This window comes from Crocuta crocuta, unplaced genomic scaffold (assembly GCF_008692635.1).
Source record: "Crocuta crocuta isolate KB4526 unplaced genomic scaffold, BGI_CrCroc_1.0 scaffold145, whole genome shotgun sequence".
Classification (NCBI taxonomy): domain Eukaryota; kingdom Metazoa; phylum Chordata; class Mammalia; order Carnivora; family Hyaenidae; genus Crocuta; species Crocuta crocuta.
The window spans coordinates 564656-584571 of record NW_027530857.1 but is presented as its reverse complement, the minus strand read 5'-3'; the positions used below and the strand labels follow the sequence as shown (position 1 = coordinate 584571).

General features: G+C 49.0%; 1 protein-coding gene across 6 annotated transcripts in view; it reads left to right on the top strand.

Annotated features, from left to right (window-relative positions):
- The window catches only part of ALDH5A1 (aldehyde dehydrogenase 5 family member A1), a 22977-nt gene extending 5053 nt beyond the window's left edge, over positions 1-17924 (top strand). Inside the window, exons 4-10 of one of the 6 annotated variants that reach the window (XR_013336370.1) lie at positions 708-851; positions 2643-2786; positions 5315-5473; positions 9862-10031; positions 13287-13345; positions 14298-14771; positions 14834-17924. Coding sequence is in view for 1 of the 6 variants with exons in the window: in XM_077769559.1 (XP_077625685.1) it covers positions 708-851; positions 2643-2786; positions 5315-5473; positions 9862-10031; positions 13287-13345; positions 14298-14503 (882 nt within the window). In the remaining 5 variants the exon portion in view is untranslated. Of the gene's footprint in view, positions 1-707; positions 852-2642; positions 2787-5314; positions 5474-9861; positions 10032-13286; positions 13346-14297 lie in introns of all 6 variants that reach the window. The other 5 variants (XR_013336366.1, XR_013336367.1, XR_013336368.1 and 2 more) reach the window with 5 other exon arrangements.
- Positions 17925-19916: the final 1992 nt, after the last annotated feature.

The window sequence follows — 19916 nt, the reverse complement described above, 5'->3', positions numbered from 1 at the left end:
CGCACCCGGGACCCGATCTTGGGGTCTCCAACGCTTTGGCTGTGTCGTTGCCCTGTCGGGGTTTACGAGGGGGCCAGAGAGGGGGCGACCCCCCGCTGTTCCCACCGGCTTCCCAGAGCCCCCAGTCAGCGTCGTGCGTGTTAGCTGCTGCTGAGATTCGAGGTTACCGTAATTCCAGNAGGAGGTCACCTGCGGGCACATCTGCCCCCTGCCGGTCGTCTGCAGGTGAGCCCCGAACTTCGTGAACTCTCTTCCCAGTTTCCTCAGGAAANGGGGCTCGAACCCACGAACCGCGAGATCATGACCTAAGCGAAAGTCGGACGCCTAACCGACTAAGCCAGCCAGGCGCCCCTGTTTGTTTGTTTGTTTGTTTGTTTGNACGCGGGGCTCGAACCCACGAACCGCGAGATCATGACCTAAGCGAAAGTCGGACGCCTAACCGACTAAGCCACCCAGGCGCCCCTGTTTGTTTGTTTTTTTAAATAGAAAGTGGCATGAAAACTCATGCTGTAAAATAGCTCAGTGTGTGACCACACATTTAATATCACCCTTGCACCAATAACATCCCATTTCAGGTCCAAATATATTCTTATCTTGTCCCCAAGGGCAACTTAGTAAAATCCGCAGCGCGTTGGACGCTAACACCGGTTTCTCTTTTCCTGTGTCCCGGCTGGGCTCGTGCTGCCCCCTGGCGGCTGCGTCTGTAGCTCGCCGACCAGGCTGGGATGCCTGCCGGCGTGTACAACGTCGTTCCCTGCTCCAGAACGAAGGCCAAGGAAGTGGGGGAAGCCCTTTGTACTGACCCTCTGGTGTCCAAAATCTCCTTTACCGGCTCGACAGCTACCGGAAAGGTACGTGACTTACGTCTCCGAGAAAACAGATGTCATTCTCATATTTTCCCCGGAGAGTGTGTGAAAATACTAGTTCATCGTTATCACCCTTTTAAAGGAACATTCGCAGCGGAGTGTTGAAAGGTTAGTTGCATAAAGTGACGTCTGATCATCCTCTGGAGGGGTTGGGGTGGTCTCCCTCACTGACCTGACGCGGGCTGCTGACCATACCGAGGGGCCGGCAGAGCGGGAGCTCCCAGGATTTGTCCCGTGGAAAGCAGCTAAAAGCCATCATCCGTTGTATTTCCTCAGCTCTCGGATGCATGTTTCTTTCATGATCTAGAATTAAAGTTTCCAGAAACACACAACTGATGTTGGAATGAATGTCTTGGAATTGAACAAAAATTGTATTTAGTGCAACCTTAGTAGAAAGGTCCTTAGAGAAATAGAAGGGTCTTTTTGTTCATTTCCTTAAAAAGCTTTACACCTGTGCACTGTTCCACAAATTTATACTGAGAGAATAACTGCAGTACTATTTTCAATAACAAGGAATTAGGAACCTAAATTTCCAGCAGATGGGGGCTGAATGAATAAATTTATGGAACAGCCGCTGAGCATCCGACTTTAGCTCAGGTCATGATCGCACTGTTTGTGAGTTTGAGCCCCACAATGCACTTGCTGCTGTCAGCTCAGAGCCTGCTTCAGATCCTCTGTCCCCCTCTCTCTGCCCCTCCCCTGCTTGTGCTCTCCCAAAAATAAATATTAAAAAAATAATAAAGGAATTTTCTAGAAACACATGTGCTGACATCAGAGAATCTTCACATAATGTTTATATTATAATGTAATTATAATATAAGATTACAAAACTCTAAATCTACCATTCTGTTTCCTTCAAAAAAAAAGTACATATACATAAACCTGTGTGGCTAAATTCTGGATCAATATACCTCAAAATTTTATCAGTGGTAAGCTATAGGCTGTGAGATTCTGGGAGATTTTATTACCTGCCCTTTTTATGATTATGCCAATTATCACATAATTTTATTTTTTTAAATGTTTATTTTTGAGAGAGAGGGAGAGAGACAGAGCATGAGCGGGGGAGAGGCAGAAAGAGAGGGAGACACAGAATCTGAAGCAGGCTCCAGGCTCTGGGCTGTCAGCACAGAGCGCAATGAGGGGCTTGAACTCAGAAGCACTGAGATCATGACCTGACCTTAAGTCGGCCACTTAGCCGACTGAGCTACCCAGGCGCCCCATCACATAATTTTTTAATAGATAATACACTTACATGGTTCAAGAAGCCAGACGATGTAAACATGCTCACATTCAAAAGGCTCCCTCCTGCCCGACTCTCTTCCTTCTGTAAGTAACTACTCTGTTTCTTATTACCTTCCTACTGTGTCTTTATCAGAGATATATATTCTCTTTTTTTAAGGTTATTTATTTTTGAGAGTGAGAGAGAATGTGTGAGAATGTGTGAGCATGAGTGGGAGAGGAGCAGAGAGAGAGGGAGAGAGAGAATCCCAAACAGGTTCTGCACTGTCAGCACAGAGCCTGATGCAGGGCTCGATCCCAGGCGCTGTGAGACCTGAGCCAAAATAAGAGTCGACGCTTAACCGGCTGAGCCCCCCAGGCGCCCCTCGAAATTGATGTTCTTATTTCCTCCCTGTCTTGCGCACACTGTTGTCCCACATACACTACCGCGCACCTGGCTTTTTCACTGCTGGGGAGGCGTCGGAAACGAAGGCTTACCGCCGCCCGCGGCTGGACGCTGACCCTGCCTGGCGCTCACGGATCCGTGCTCTGTTGCAGGTACTGCTGCACCACGCGGCCGGCTCTGTGAAGAGGGTCTCCATGGAGCTGGGCGGCCACGCTCCGTTCATCGTGTTCGACAGCGCCGACGTGGACCGGGCCGTGGCAGGAGCGATGGCATCCAAATTTAGGAACTCTGGGCAGGTGAGTCCTGCGGAGATTTTCAGGGTGTGTGTGTGTGTGTGTGTGTGTTTCACAAAGATCTTACCACCTCACTCACCTCCTGGGCGCAAACCTGTAGGTTCCGTCCATCATTCTTTCCTTACTCTATCGGCCTTATTTCCTAAGTTTCTCTTTTCGCCAGTGCCTGTTCTGGGCTCGGAGGGTCCAAAAGGAAATGAGGTGTAATCTCTGTCTTCGAGGGATTTCACGAACAGCAGATTTTTTTTTAAATCAAATTGTTCTCTTCTTCTTCCTACTCTTTGAATCTGATTATCTTCACAGTTTTCCCTCCCTGGGCTTTTCTCTGCTGAACAGGTAGAGTCATCTCCTCAGACACAAAACAGCCTGAACAGCTGGGGTCTGAGGCCCACAGTCTTAAGAAAAAGAAGGTAGGAAAATGTTGAGATGGTTCTTGAAAACCTCAAAACTCTGTAGCCTGGGTTGGGGCGCCTGGGTGGCTTAGTCGGTTAGGCGTCCGACTTTCGCTTAGGTCGTGATCTCGCGGTTCGTGGGTTCGAGCCCCGCGTCGGGCTCTGTGCTGCCAGCTCAGAGCCTGGAGCCTGTTTCAGTCTGTGACTCCCTCTCTCTCTGACCCTCCACTGCTCACGCTGTCTCTCTCTCTCTCTCCTAGAAATAAAAAAAAAAAAACAAAAAAAAAACTCTGTAGCCTGGGTCTCACTGTCCCTGAGATGGAGGCAGCTTGATAGGCACACAGTACAGTGTGCGCAGGGGGTGTTGAGGTTGACCCACTGTCACAGGGAGAGCAGCGGCCTGAATCCACACCTCCCCAGGAAATCTTGGAATATCACGTCTGGCATGGACCTTCCAAGTGACCTGATACAAACCTTGCATTTTATAGACGAGGCAGTGAAACTTCGGAGAGACTATTTGGCTTGAAGTCCTACATCCTTGGGTCATAGTCTCAGTACTGCTGAGGAGGGGGGCGCCTGAGTGGCTCAGTCGGTTGAGCGTCCGACTTCAACTCAGGTCATGATCTCACGGTCTGTGGGTTCGAGCCCTGCGTTGGGCTCTGTGCTGACAGCTCAGAGCCTGGAGCCTGCTTTGGATTCTGTGTCTCCTTCTCCCTCTACCCCTCCCCTGTTCGCACTCTGTCTCTCTCTGTCTCTCAATAATAAATAAATGTAAAAAAAAAAAAAAAATACTGCTGACGAGGGACTGTGGACCAAGAGCCTTGTCTCCTGGTTTCTCTCCAAGCTGTTGCCAGAAACCTGGCTCCTTACAAAATATACTGTGTCTCAGAGTCCAATCAATAAGTGGTTTTACTTTTTATTTTTTAAGTTTATTTATTTTAAGAGAACTCATGTGAGCAGGGGAGGGGCAGAGAGAGAGGGAGAGAGAGAATCCCAAGCAGGCTCCATGCTGGCAGCGTGGAACACGACCTGGGGCTCGATCCCATGATACATGATCATGACCTGAGCTGAAATCAAGAGTTAGACACTCAACAGACTGAGCCACCCAAGTGCCCCAATAAGTGGTTTTAAATGCATTCCAGAGACAAAATAAACACTCCTGAAAGGTTATATTCTGGAGAGAAAAAAGTGAAATGTTGTATAATACTCTTTATCAAATAGTTTTCATCCTTGTGTTAACCTTTGGTAATTAATTTTTCCCCTTTCATATAAGCTTAAATAAGCTTGGTGGTTTCAGAAATACCTATGTTTCCTTTTAGAAACAAAATGCCAATGTGTGTAACCTTCAGAGTTATACTTATAAAGCCTCAATTTTGAGGTATGTTGATTTAAGCCAGTAAAAATGCATTGTATATAATTCTCTCTATATGTATGTAGATATATATAGATATAAGTAGATAGTTTCTACTAGAAAATACATGATTAAGAAAAACATACAAGAAGAAAACCTATCAGTGATAACTGTAATTCCTATAATGTGGTTGTATTTTATAATTTTAAAATATTAGGTCTAATTAGAAAAAAATAAGCAAAGGTCTTTTCAATAATTTAGGCTGACATGTAAGAATGGTCTTGTGGCCATTTTCAAAATGTCAGATTCAGCCAGACCTTTGAATAGTTTAATAAGCTGGTGGGTAGAAGTCAACCTTTGACTACCTTCCTTCCTGCTCCCGCTCTATTGCTGCAGCATCACTATCTCTTATGGAGTTACCATTTTTTTATGCTCATTTTTTCTTTCCCTGTTTATTTCATAATGGCTTACTTAACCCTTTGGAAAAAACTTGGGTCAGGTGGCTTTCTCTTTTTTGCATAGATGTTTGTAATTGCTTACTTGTTTAATTAACCTCAAGGTAAGGCGGCTATGGAGGAGGTTGGAGAAGATTAAGCACTTTGTGCATTTGTCTCCAGGGCACCACCCACATGGGGAGGAACATGGCAGGTTGGACACAGAACAAGAGCCACCTGGGGAAGTGTTTTCACATTCAGAGTATCTGATAACAGCAGTGACACATTCACTGGTTGGGTCAGTAGCTTCTGACAAACGGTATCGTGAGGGGTTTTTTTTGTTTCTCTCTCTAGACTTGTGTTTGCTCAAACCGTTTCTTGGTGCAAAGGGGTATCCACGATTCCTTTGTGAAGAAATTTGCTGAGGCAATGAAAACAAATCTGCGTGTGGGTAATGGATTTGAGGAGACAACTACTCAAGGCCCATTAATTGATGAAAAGGCAGTAGAAAAGGTAAGTTCATTTGCTTTTCTGTTAAAGTAAATTTCATGGTTTCAATGTCAAAAACTTTAACTAGCAAAAAAAAAAAAAAACACTTCAGTAAGGTGCCCAGCAAAGCTGTTTTGGAAACAATGGAGAAATCAGAAAGAAGTGAATTTCTGCCTCTTTGTATGAATCAAGTAGCATCATCTGGCTATAAGCTTTTCTGGCTGTCATTACACCGAGTGCTTGTGAGATCTGTCACTTTATTTATTTTTAACGTTTACTTTTGAGAGAGAGAGAGAGTACATGTGCATGCACATGTTGATGAGGGGCAGAGAGAGAGGGAGACTCAAAATCCAAAGCAGGCTCCAACCTCTGAGCTGTCAGCACAAAGCCCAATGCAGGGTTCGAACTCAAACTATGAGATAATGACCTGATCCAAAGTTGGACGCTTAACCGACTGAGCCACCCAGGTGTCCTGAGATCTATCACTTTAGAACGTCTACTGCCCTCCCTAAATTTTCTCTGATAGTGGTGATCATTCTGTCCCTGGCTGCCTTGGGAATTAGGATCTTGAAACACAAAGCTCTTTAATTTTTTGGACAGCTAAAAGGAAAGGAAGACTGGTTTTGTTTTTGAAATCATGGGTGTTTCAGCTGAAATGCTGGCTTCCATTGACGACAAAATGCCCTTCCAGAAGAATCCTTGACAAAAGCATCTGATAGGGAGGCAAAGAAGAACAGAAGCCGCAGCCAGGATTCACAGATGCCAGGAGAGGGAGACTGCTTTTAGGGACGATCTGTTTGTTCAAAGAAAGTCACAGTCTGGATAGACCACTAGCTGAGTGAGAGTTCCGTCCTTGGTGTTTTAAAAGAGAATCTCCTGTTTTAAAACATAATCCTTTTAAATAAAGAAGATGTACTACATATACATGTATGTACTACATATACAGTAACACATTACTCAGCCATTAAAAAAAAATTAAATCTTGCCATTTGCAACAACATGGATGGATGGGTCTAGATGTGAAGTAAGTCAGTCAGAAAAAGACAAATACCAAATCAATCATATGTGGAATTTAAGCAACAAAACAAAAAAGAAATGACACAAACAAGAAAAATGGGACCTTTAACCACAGAGAACACACTGATGGTCACCAGCGGTGGGGAGGGGCTGGGTGAAATGGGTGATGGGGATTTAAGAATACACTGATCATGATGAGCACTGGCTGATGTACGGAACTGCTGAATCACTATATTGTACACCAGAAACCACTAGAACATCATATGTTAACTACCCTGGAATTAAATAAATAAAGGGGAAAACCTTATCCTTTTCAGAGTTACTTACATGGAACTTTCTTGTAATATGAACATCCAATATGCTCTTTCGATACGTCTCTATTAATAGAAAGGATTTTAATGGAATAATTTAAATTGGACAGAAAACGGAGGCTGGAGATTGATGGACGGGAAAGAAGGAAGGAGAGGTGGCCCCAAAGGGCAGCATAGCTGGCCTCCTGGGTGTCGCCTATGGAGCCACAATTAAGGTAGACCCAGGTCAGTACCCAGACCCAGAGTGGGGTCGGGTCAGCTGAACCCACATCTGCTGCCTCGCCCCGTGGGAGCCAGGGAAGCACTGAGGTTTGGCAGAGCATCTAGTTATTGCCTTGGTGTCGCCTTAATAGAGAACATGCATTAAAGTGTGCGTTGGTAGCACCGTCAGTTTTGATGTGACTTTGGACCCTGTGCCTTGATTGCCAGTGGAGACAATTTGAGTCTGAACTAACTGGTTCAAGGCTCAGAGTTCAAGGGTTCTTAACCCTTCCTGCGCCCTTCACAACCGCAGGTGCCAGAGTCCTTCCCAAGGAGACGGGGTGTGAACAGGGCTTCGGCACCAGTGGGTCTTCACGCTCCTGCCGTTGTTACTTCCAGCCTGGGAGCCTGCTGCCCTAGAGATGTTGGTGTTGATGCCAACGTGAAGGTGCAACCATTGGCCTCCAGAGGGCGCTGTGTCTCCGACTTCGAGCAAGGAAAATGAAGGCTTTCTTTTTCAGAGAGTTTAGGAGAAAACACCTCATCTGCAAAAATTTGTTGTGCCTGCTTTAGTAGAGCCACAGTCACGGGGTAAATTCCAGGGCAGGGTAGACTGCACATGACATGAAATATGACCAGAAAAGGGCAGAGCCCACTTTGAGGGCAAAGAGGTGGACCTCGTTAAATATAATTCGTTTTTGAGCTATAAATCATGGGAGGGAAGCCATTACGGCTAATGGGGGTTTGTTGCTGACAGCGGCCTCTGAGAGCGTGGTCGGGGGCTAGGGCTTAAAAAGGGTGGGTCTGGATGGTAGAATGTGCCCCAGCCCGTATCTCCCTTTCCTGAAATCCCATGGACTATTCTGCTGAGAATAGGAGTGGGGAGGACTCCAGAACAAAGGTGGTGGAGAACTTCTGGAAGGAGGAAGGGATGGTGCTAACAGAAAAGTCAAAACAGACAAGGCATTCCCAGGGCAAGCCTGTAGGGGAAGCGGGTGCCATTTTTTAGGATGGACCTTTCTAGAAGTGGCTGGGGTAGGGATGGGAGCAGGGAAACATGGTGCCAACTGATTAGACTTCTGTAGAGTGTTCTGGGCCATCCCTACACCCCCGCTCCTCACAGCCACCACCGGGACAGCAAGGCGTTTGCTCTGGCCAGGACGTGGGCTACGGGCTCCCCTTCAAGGGGGAGGCTGATGTGCCTTTGCCCTCTGGGAAAGGGGGCGGTCCCTAACGTGAACCCTGCCAAGTCAGAATCAGCCTGAGCTTGCCGTTACCCACCTTGTTCAGCGGAGAGACTGGAAACTGTAGAGGCCACCCATGTCACCAGTCCTTCATGAGGAAGGGGAGCAACCAGGAATCGCGACACCTTTGGGGCAAACCCTCGGCAATTAGAGGCACAGCTGGCCCTCAAGGAAGCAGATGAGTCTGGGAACAGAAAGGAATTTTCTGAGAATCTCATAGCGTCCTCCACGTGTTTCTGAGAAGATAGTGCATTCATAAAATCAAAGCAGGTTCTATGAAAATGAGGCAGTGAGGAGAGTTTTCAGAAATTGAACACGTGATGGTCAAATCTTTCTAAAACATTAGTAGATGAAGACGGAAGGCAAAACCAAGGAGAATTTAAAGCAAAAGACAAAGAGATGAGAGGCAGCTGGCTGGTTCAGTCTGCAGAGCATGTGACTCTTGATCTTGGGGTCGCGAGTACATGGCCCATGGTCATGAGTTCGAGCCTCATGTTGGGTATTTATTTACGTAATAAATAAAAGTTTTTTTTTTAAAGCAAAGAGATGAGAAATATGACAGAAATTGGAAAAGATATCAGAATCTGAGGTGACAGGCATATCCATTTTAGCTGTAAGAACTTAGAAAGAACGGACATGGAAGAAGTAGCATTATCCAGTAAATGAGAGATGAGAACTCAGAGTCGGGGAAAGTGATTCTTCAGATGGAAAGACTTTACCAACTGCCAAGTGGAATGAAAGCAGAAAGTGCAGAGATGTTCTGCTAAAACAGTGGAATGTCAGGAACACAGAAGATCCTAAAAGCACCCAGGGACGGGGGGAAAGCTACCCGCCAAGGAGTGAGCACTATTTTTGAAGCTGACTTTTCAACAGCACTAGAAATAGAGACATGTAGTTAGCATTCTGAAGGAAAACGGTTTGGGATGACAATTCCACCGCCAACCAGCACAAGGTAAAAACATCAGACACGCAGGCCGCTCTTCGTGCCCACGGGCCCTGTCGCCGTGCTTTCATAAAACCACCTTTATTGCACCAAAAACCAAAACAAACCATGAGACACACAGGGTCAGGAAGCACAGGAAGCATGCCATTTTTGGCACACCTTTTTCAAAACAACCACTTGAGGAGAATGTAGTAGAACAAAATGAAGGTGAGGAGGAGAACATGGCACCCAGGAATCTGGAGCCAGCTCAAGCGTGTGAGAACAGGGGCGCCCGGGGGGCTCAGTCTGCTAAGCGTCCGAGTCTTTGTTTTGGCTCAGGTCCTGATCTCACAGTTCATGGGTTCGAGCCCCACGTTGCTGGGCTCTGCGCTGACAGTGCGGGGCCTCCTTGGAATTCGCTCTCTCTCTCTACCACTCTACCTGTCCCCTGCTCTCTCTCTTTCTCTCAAAAAAAAAAAAAAAAAAAGCACAAAGAACAAATCCCAGGAAAACTTCAGGGTGTCAGGCCCAGGAGGACATTCAGGCCATACTAGACCCGTCACCAAACGAAGGACAGAACAGTGGAAAACCAAAGGGCAGGGAAGGCGGCGCCGCACACGCCACGTGCTCTCTTCCTGCCTGCATCTCCCCAGAAGGTGTATCCTCTCCAGCGGATCTTCAAGCCCCCTGTCCCGGGCTCCTCTTCTCTTCACACAGGTAGAGAAACACGTGAATGACGCAGTTTCCAAAGGTGCTACTGTTGTGACAGGCGGGAAGCGACACCAACTTGGAAAAAACTTCTTTGAGCCCACGTTGCTCAGCAATGTCACCCAGGACATGCTCTGCTCTCACGAGGAGACGTTTGGGCCTCTGGCACCAGTTATCAAGTAAGACCACCCAGCGGGAGCGTGAGGGAGGAGGGATACCCAGAGAGGAACGCGGTTCGAGTGCCGTTTCAAGGCCCTGGGGCTGGGAGGCAGGGCTGTGCTGTGTCAGAAGAGTCAAGTCCCATTCATGGTTCAAAAGTAATTTGTTTTATCGTTGTCTGTGGAGACCACAGAATTCAGCAGCTTCTTTACTCTGCCTTCTTACTGGGTCATTTTTCTTCTCCTTGGAGCACAGCCTCAAGGAGTTCTTTCAAAAGCTGTGCTCTTGGGTGATCTTTTATCTCACGTTCAAAAGTCAGTAATAATTGACCTGGATAAGCTTCTAGGTTCAACACTGTATCAGTCCTCTGTCTCCTTATTTCTGGAGTCATTACTGAGAAAGTTGGTGTCTGGCTCTTGTTCCTTTGTTGTTGGTGTTTTTAATGTTTGTTTATTTTTGAGAGAGAGAGAGAGAAAGGGAGGGAGGAGCAGAGAGAGAGGAAGACACAGAATCCGAAGCAGCTCCAGGCTCTGAGCTGTCAGCACAGAGCCCAATGCAGGGCTCGAACCCACGAACCGTGAGATCATGACCTGAGCGAAGTCGGACGCTTAACCGACTGAGCCACCCAGGCGCCCCTGGCTCTTATTCCTTTGAAAAGAATCTAGTTTTTCTTTTCTGGAGACTATCAAGACTTCTCATGGCCTTTGACGTTCTTAAGCTTTCCTGGTGAGGCAGTCGGGAGCGTCTTCAGGCCACGGTCCTGTCTTCCTTCAGTGTCTGACGTGTGCGTAGTCCCGGAAAATTGCTGATCGTTGTTTCTCCGGTTATTTCTCTCCCCTCATCTGTTCTGGACCAGGCTTCTAGGAGGTCTGTGATGGAGCCGCGTCTGCGTCACCCCACTCCTCTTCCCCCCGTGCCTTGGNGCCCGTGCCGCCCAGCCCCTGCCGCGTCCCTGCGTTCGCTCCGTCACACTCGCTGTCTCCAGCTCTTTGTTGGTCCCCCTAACGGGGCCCCCCATTTCCTCACTTTCCCTTTGCTGTGGACGCTCTCCCTTTCTTGCATGTTATTCTGTCCCCCTGTCGCTGCCTCCTGGCTCGTAGCTCATTCTGTTTGTTTCCCTCCTGCGTCTCGGAGCATCTCCACTGATGCCCTGTCACTTTCTCTGGGACCTGTCTCCAGCCCCTCCACCTCTTGGCGGCCTCTCCGGGCAGGGTCTGCCTTGGGGTCGCCGTGAAAGGCTTAGACCTTCTGCTGTGCTGCTTCTGATACATTTGAGCCTCAGGAGGGAAGCTTCTAGTGTTAAAATACAGCCTCAACACTACCGCCAGGGCCCCAGGGGCATTTTTGTGGTGACCTCTGGAGGCACGGAGGGGTTCGAGGGAAGAGGCCTCTGGTCCGTGCCGCTGTCTACACTTGTCACGGGTGAGTCCCCAGCCTAGNTCTGGTGTTTTTGGTGTTAGTTGCTGATGGCGGGTTTCTGAGCTAAGCTGCGGTCTCGCTGTCTCTGTCTCTCTCTCTCCCCCCGCTCCGGCATCTCCAGCATCAAGTTCCCAGGGAGTGCCGGCCCGGGGCACTACCTCTGCTTCTTGTCCGGGACAGAGGCCTCCTTTATCACTCGCTTTCCCAGCTTCGTTACATATTAACCCACCACTGAGGAAATGGACCACTCTGAGAACTTTCATCTTCTCTGTCTTAACACAAGGTTTTCTTTAAATCTAGAACGCGAACTTGACGTTTTCACGGAGCCTAAAGGAAGCAGTGGTTAGGAATGCAGGCTTTGGAGTTGAACTGGGTGTAGATTCAGGCTTTGCTGCTTCATATGTGTGAGCTCTCGGATGGACTGACTTTTCTGAGCCCTCGAGTCCCCATGCGGGGAAGGGATAGAACCTAGGACCTGCTTCGCAGAGTAGTTACAGGGTTTGAACGACATACGTGCATAAAGCACTCGCATGGCGCCTGATGTCCTCATCATGGCTGTTAGGGTGGGGAGGGGGGGTTACTAGCAGGCTCTGGTCTTCGCACACCTCCCCTCGGGGCACACAGCGCGCAACGGAACGTGGAAACTCCCAGTGATGCCTCCGTCGGTGATGCAGTTGCTTTGTTTTTGAGGGGCAGGCGGGCGGTGGGGACAGACACGCCCCGGTCTGTTCTCTGGTGAGCAGAATGGCCTGCTGTCTGTCTGCAAGCAGACAAGCCAGGAGTCACAGCTGTTCATCCTCGGGACAAGTGATCCTCCTGGGCCTCCCCCCCAGAGCCTATATAGACGGGATTCCCCAGGTGGCCAAGCCAGCTCTGCCTGCTGCCTTCAGAGAAATCTCTGAATTTAAGAATTGGGTGTTCAAAGGGGCACCTGGGTGGCTCAGTCGGTTAAGTATCCAACTTCGGCTCAGGTCATGATCTCGTGGTTTGTGGATTTGAGCCCCACCTCGGGCTCTGTGCTGACAGCTCAGAGCCTGGAGCCTGTTTCAGATTCTGTGTCTCCCTCTCTCTCTGACCCTGTCTCTCTCTCTCAGAAATAAATAAAACATTTTTAAAAAATTAAAAAAAAAGTATTGGGTGCTCAGAGCCCTCTGTCCCCAGAAGGTTTCTCAAGTCTTGTTCTGGAAAGAGAGTGATAAAGCTGGAAGGGGCCGCACGGGGCTTTGGTTTCTCCGCTGTTCATCTCGGGCAGGAGCACACGCAGAGCCCTGGCCCTGGCTTCCTGAGGACAGCTTTCTTTCTGCCACATTCTGTTGCTTACTCTTTGTAATTTAAACATTTTTTTACGTTTATGTATTTTTGAGTGAGAGAGAAAGAGACAGAGCGCACGCCAGCTGGGAAGGGGCAGCTCCGAAGCAGGCTCCACACTCTCAGCACAGAGCCCGACACAGGGCTCAAACTCACGAACTGCGAGACGGTGACAAGAGCCAAAGTTGGATGCTTAACCGGCTGAGCCACCCAGGCGCCCCGCGGTTGTTCTAAAGTGGTTGCTGCTTGTTACACAGTCACAGCAGGCGGCAAGAGCCACGTTCCTTTTTGAAGGCATTTGGTTTGACGTTCCAGGTTCGCCGCCATTCCCTACGGCCGCCTGCTTGCCTCTCATTTTCTCGCTTTCGTGGAAGAGACGAGCCGTGTGTGTGGAGCGGCGGGGCTGTTTGCTTGTGTGCTCGGCCCTGGGGTCCCTGCCGAACTCGCGACTTACCCCGTGCCGTTATCCTGGAAACAAATCGGGAGATGGGAGAGCGGTTTTCTTTGCTCCCCCTACAGATTTGCTGACTACCCTTTAACTCTGGCAGGTTCGACACAGAGGAGGAGGCTGTGGCGATCGCTAATGCGGCCGACGTCGGGCTGGCAGGTGGGCTCCGGCGGGCGGGGGGATCGTAGCCACTTGGGTGGAGGCTGGCCTTGGCCTTTTAAACATCACCCTGGGTTTTGAGTTGTAAACACCATTGGAGCATATGTTCTGTTGCTTTCCGCGGCGCGAGCGGGTTTGTGCAAGTTCACTGCCTTCTGCCTGGTCCTTCTGCATTTGGGAGCTCCTAGTGAGAGATGGGGGGCAGCTTGTGGGTGGAGAAGGGCACCCCGAAAGTCTCACATTCTTGGAGGCTTGATGCCTGGAAATTCCTCATCATCTTCTTCCATTCTGCCTTGCTCCTGGCAGCCTGAGCCAGACAGAGGGGGGCGGCAGGGACTGTGGAAGCAGCAATGACCATGTGTGCAGACAGAGCCTGAGTGGCCCCCGTCCTTTTAGTTTGGAGATGGTCAGGGTGGCCACAGGATGCACCCTGTTGCCCTTACACATCATAGGCACATAAATGTACTCAGCAAATCTGCACTTACCTTCCACAGTGAGGGAAGTGCTAAGGAAGGTACAAAGACACAGAGATACTCTACTGCCCTGTAGAAGCTTCCCCTCCAGGGGTAAGTAGAGGACGTAACACAGGAAGGACACACTCACTGTGGAGGCCCTTCCCCCAGCTGTCTGCACAGACTTAGCTCAAGGCTGCGGTAAGTCGTGTGCACAGGTGCGTGTGACGCTGTGCTCAGTGCACCTTTCCTCCCTTCCTGACGGGATGTGGGTAGAGGAGACCGCAGCCTGCACTAGGTCATCCGTGTCAGGCAGAGATGGGAGGAGAGAGATTCTGGGCACAGGGGACCAAGGGAGTTCAGTTTGGAAAGGATGTTCGGAAAGGATGGTTGGTGATGCTGAAAATGACTAGACACAGGTCGCCTGTAGCATCCTCTGCTTCAGACGTGACGTCTGTGACAACTATACATGCTGCGTGTGTCCTTTGTCCCCGTGACAGGTTATTTTTACTCTCAAGACCCAGCCCAGATCTGGAGAGTGGCAGAGCAGCTGGAAGTGGGCATGGTCGGCGTGAACGAGGGACTGATCTCCTCTGTGGAGTGCCCTTTCGGCGGGGTGAAGCAATCTGGCCTCGGGCGAGAGGGGTCCAAGTATGGCATCGACGAGTACCTGGAAATCAAATACGTGTGCTTCGGGGGCTTGTAGGACTCGTCAGTTCCTTAAAAAATAAAAAAGGAAGCTGACCTACACATACGGGGACATGCCATCCATTATTCTAGGTGAACTTCTAGGTTGTCGGAATTAGGAATTTTTTCAAACTCCTCCAGTACTCATAATCTTAAGCAGAGGTGAGCACCACCCCTCCCCGTACCTAATGAGGGACCAATCGATGCCACGTGCCTGAGGTGCAGACTCCCCAAGAACCAGCACTGCATGTATAGAGCGGAGCCCTGAGACTCCACCACAGAGCCAGGTGCAGCACAAGCCAGGTGCAGATGAGCCAGGTGCAGATGAGCCAGGTGCAGCACGAGCCAGGTGCAGCACGAGCCAGGTGCAGCACGAGCCAGGTGCAGCACGAGCCAGGTGCAGATGAGCCAGGTGCAGATGAGCCAGACGCAGCACGAGCCAGACGCAGCACGAGCCAGGTGCAGCACGAGCCAGGTGCAGCACGAGCCAGGTGCAGATGCAGGTGCAGCAGGAAGCAGGTGCAGCACGAGGCAGGCCGGCCTGGCGTCCCATCCCAGAGGCTCATTACTGCCTGGGCGGTGATCCCGCCATCTCCCCTGTGGCTCCCATCTCAGACAAAAGAGGGCCGCAGGGGGGACCGCTGAGCGCGACGACGGGCTGGCCCGTCCCTGGCAGTCTCTGAGCTCAGCTCTACACACGTGCCGTTATATTCCTAGGTATTGCCACAGAGACTGAATTAATCATTTTAAGACTTCTGAAGTAGCACAGAATTGCCTGTGTTTCTGTGGGGAAAGAAGGAACACCTCTTTTTTCTGGACCTCAGGACCCCAAGATCGAGAGTAACATCCACTGACGAGCCAGCCGGGTGCCCCTGGACCACTGCTTCAGTTAAAGCATCATTGTCCTAAATTTACTACTTAAAGATTATGTGCTCATTTCCATCCTGCTTTCCATTCCATTCTGTTCCCTTCAGGAAGCCAGCCTAAGCGGAAAAGGAACAGCGGAAGTGGCAGAGGAAGGGAAGACGCACATGGGCCTGGTGGGAGGCCCCTCCCCGAGGGGTAGCTTAGTTCCCGTAGACGCGCCATTCTGCACCCCTGCCCCTTGGGTAGGGGGAGATTCCTACTGTACGGCTTGTTTAGCTCAATGGGAGGCTATGAGCCCACAGAAACCAAAATATTTACAAAAAACCCTGAAAATCCGGTGCAAGGGGCCATTTATCCTCAGTAGCGGCCTCCCCCCCCCACCTCCGCGTCCAGCTGTGGTTTTGCCAAGGTGAAGAGGGCTGGGGCCTGCCTGCGCTCCCACCCAAGACCAAGCAGCGGTCGCCCACGGCCTCCCCTTCGCATCCTCACCCCCAAAGAGTAGGAGCAGTCTCCCCACAGTGATCCCAGAGGAAACCCAATTTCATAACTGCCAGTCCGCCTAATGGAAGTGGTGTGAGGCCTTGAATTTCAGGCACATTTTATCCAGTAAGAGTTTTTAAAGCTCATCATTTGAAACAAAAATGACCCGGTGTTTCCCATCCCTTTGAAAGAAGGGCTCTGATTAAGAATATTCTAGGCCTTTCTGGACACGTCTCCATGCACAGGGATACACTGAGGAAAAGGAATAAATGCTGTTCCTGGCTAAACAGGTGGAGATGAAGCTCTTTCCCTTCCCATTCTCTCTGTGCACAGAGTCCACCGACATTCGTAGGCAGTTCCTACTGCCCCCCCCCCCGCCCCCCAGGACTTAGCATTTGTCCCTGACTCCGGGGAGCAGTGGGTAAGTCCCTAATAGTGTGTAATGCCCATGGGCAGACTTACCGCCGGTCCTGGAGATCCCCTGGGCTCAGCCTGCATCTCACCAGCCACAGCCTGATTCCCACAGAAGTGAGCTGGAATCCGCCTCCTGGTAACACGTCTCACCCAGGCTGTCAAGAGTCACATAGGCAGCATACTGACAGCTTATTTCTACCTTTTGTTTTTGTAATTTTGGGTTGTTTTATAGAACATTCTGATTCCTTAAGATTTGGGTGTGTCCGTCTGTTTTCTGTTAATAAAAATGTTATAACATTATTTGTTAGAAGTCAGGAACACCAATGCTTGGAGGTGTTGAGAATACATTCGAAATTACATGTGACAATTTGCAAACCAGTGGATCCCTTGGCTGGGTGGCAGATCTGAGTTTTCTTGTAGATTTGGCTCACCGGGTGCATAAACTGAGGTTCAGAGATTCCACTGCAAGATCTCTGATTAATTTTGTAATTAAAATAATTTGGGAAGGAAATAGGTTGCTGTTTGGTAAAATTGTTCCAGGTTGTGGGAAGAAAGAAAAAGTGTCTTTAATTGAACATGCCGGGGGTTATTTTTCAGTAACGTGACCGTGTGTGACCAGAGTTGGCAAACTACAGCTCACAAGCCAAATGTGGCCTGTGTGGCCTACTGCCTGTCTCCGTACAGCCCAGCGCTGCCTGTCTCTGTACAGCCCAGAGCGAAGACTGGTTTTTGTATTTCCAAATGATGGGGGGGCGGGGAATCGAAAGAATAATATTTCATGACACAAAATTATGTGAAATTCAGATTTTAGATTCCATGAATAAAACTACTGAAACACAGCCATGGCCATTCATTTCACATTGACTCCATGGCCACTTTGTAAGCAGAGCTGAATACTGGCAACACAGCCAGCATGGCCTGCAAAGCCTACGTCATTTCCTCTGACTCTTCGCGGAAAACGTTTGCCTTCCCCTGATCCAGAGATCCTGAGGCTGAGGGAGAGACAGACCTTCCTGCACTTACTGGTCATTATTTTACTTTATTGGACACCTGTGTAAAAAGCACTTTTCTGGATATCGCTCTAATAACTTCTCAAGAATTTGCCAGCAATTACTGTGTGACTCAGATGAATTATCCAGATAACATGAGTCTGTTGGCCTAGAGAAAACTGCTCAATTTACTTTTCCCAGCTAGACAAGGATTCTCATTATAACGGTCTACCTGAATCTGTTATATTTACCCCTTTGAGTGGCTTTCAAACATGATTTTATGCCACGTGTTGTGTCCTTTGTCCTTTATTCTTGCAGAAAGACTGTGAAAATAGATATCAGCAGCACAATGCAAATAAATCTATTTCATTGATAACTTATTAACTTTAGATTGTGCCACATGACTCCCTTCTCAGAAGGCCGGCCCAGGGTTTTAATTATTCATGTGCAGCTATGTTAGACAGCATTTTACTAGAATAATAGGCCTGCGTGATGTGTGTGTGTGTGTGTGTGTGTGTGTGCGCGCGCGCGCACTATATTTTGTAGGATAAGAGTAGTGGGAAGTGTGGAGCCATTCTGCTTTTTAAACGTGCACATGGCTCTGTGCACAGGTTCTGATAATTGTATACGTGTCCCAGGGACTTGTCTGCAGCGCGGTATGTGGCATTAATAAACGTTGCATTAACAGAATTTCGTTTCTGTTAGGGTTTCTGGTTGTGGTTTTTTGTTGTTGTTATTTTTTCCCTTGCCCACTCGTTTTGAGTTTATATTGGATATTGTTAGGCCAGCTCAGATATGTGTGAAGACCTGGACTCTGCCCCGCCCCCCACGCCTGCCGCCTCGGCCTACAGAGCACTGTGAGCTGAAGATGCCCTGGACGGGACACCAGAAGAGCACTCTCTCTGCCGTCCCCCGTTTTCTTAAAAGCAGGACCTAAGTTGACAGAGGTGCCCCTCCCCTAGGAAGGACAGAGGTTGGTCCCTAGAGACGACTGAAGGCCCAGTCAGCCTGGAGAGGGCACCAAAGGAAGCTGTGTAACAGATTTTCCCACCTGGCCTTTATCTCCGCCCTTGAAAGCCCACAGCTGCCTCCCTGTATCCTGCTGGGTCTCCGCAAACCAACTGTTCTTTGTTGAAGATGCTCTGGAAGCCAAAGGGCTGAGCCACCTCCCTGAGCTCCTCTCTCCCCGGTGTCTGTTACACGAGGCCTGCACGTTCATCAGCTTCTGGGTGCTTTTCCCTTGGTCATCGAGCTCTCACAGCAGGGGGCCCAACACAGAAGGGTAGATGCAAAGTGATTCCTCCCTCCTGTGTCACAGAGCTCCCTCCCCGGACACCTGTAGTCCGTCCACGCCAGGGGCCAGGGGCCTGCAGGTGAAATTTTAGATCCCGGCATCTGTCCTGTGGTCTGTGCTCATAAGATGATTGCCAAACTGAACAGAAAACATACCTGGTTTATTAGTGTGGCCATGTGACAGCATTTTTCCAGCTTTCCGCATTTGCCAGCCTCTCTTCCTGTGACCCATTATGTACTTTCCCCCACCTTTGGGATTTTCTGATACAGCAGAGTATGGGGGAGAAATTCCCCAAAACCCTGCTCTTCAGATATCATCAGTGTTAATCATTTTAACAATGTATCTTATATTTTCACCCACTGTTCATTTATGTTGAGAAATTTCATGTGACCTTGCTGAACGTGACGTTGAACAAAGGTAGATTTTTCATTAGAAGAAAGATCAGTGCCACTGAATACCTCTCTTTGTCATTCCATTGACGTCATGCATTTCTTTCCACCTGTTTTAATTTTTTTAAAATCTTTTTTAATGTTTGTTTATTTTTGAGAGAGAGTCAAGAGTGTGAGCAGGGGAGGAACAGAGAGAAAGACACACACAGAGTCAGAAGCAGGCTCCAGGCTCTGAGCTGTCGGCACAGAGCCCGACTCAGAGATCATGACATGAGCCAAAGTCAGACGCTTAACCAACTGAGCCACCCAGGCACCCCAGCACCTGCTTTGATTTTTTTTTAAAAAGTGAACATGGGAGGGGGGGTTGCTGCCTGGGTGGCTCAGTCAATTAAGTGTTTGACTCTTGATTTTGCCTCAGGTCATGATCTGACGTTCATGGGTTAGGGCCCCACGCCGGGCTCTGTGCTGACAGTGTGGAGCCTGCTTGGGATTCTCTCTCTGCCCCTCCCCTGCTTGATCTCTCAAAACATATAAATTTTTAAAAAATGAACATAGGGTATTTTATTTAAGTCATCAATGAGGAACCTAGTAAGGGTATGATAACCAGTGGAATGGAGAAGCCAAAAGCTCCCCAAACTTGTACAGACGAGGAACACCAAAAATGAATGGAAGCACACTGTGCAGGAGGGGAGTCGGTGAAACTCTAGGACCGGACAGAATTTGCATTGCTACCGCTCTGCTCTACAACCTTAGAGAGTCTGAAAATGCCTCCAGGGCAATGAGTGTGAGAACCAGATAACCCAGGACGGCTCTGCTCTGTGTAGACAATGCAGTTTTCCACTAAAGCTGCTTTTGACTGTGATTTTTAAAGTTAGTTCATTACCAGGACAAAAGTCTCCACTTACCTCTCAATTTGTGGGTTTTTATGTGCTTGGCCCAGGCCTCTACTTAGAAGCAAGTGTCACTTTCCATCTTCCTACCCTGTCTTCTGTTCTCTAT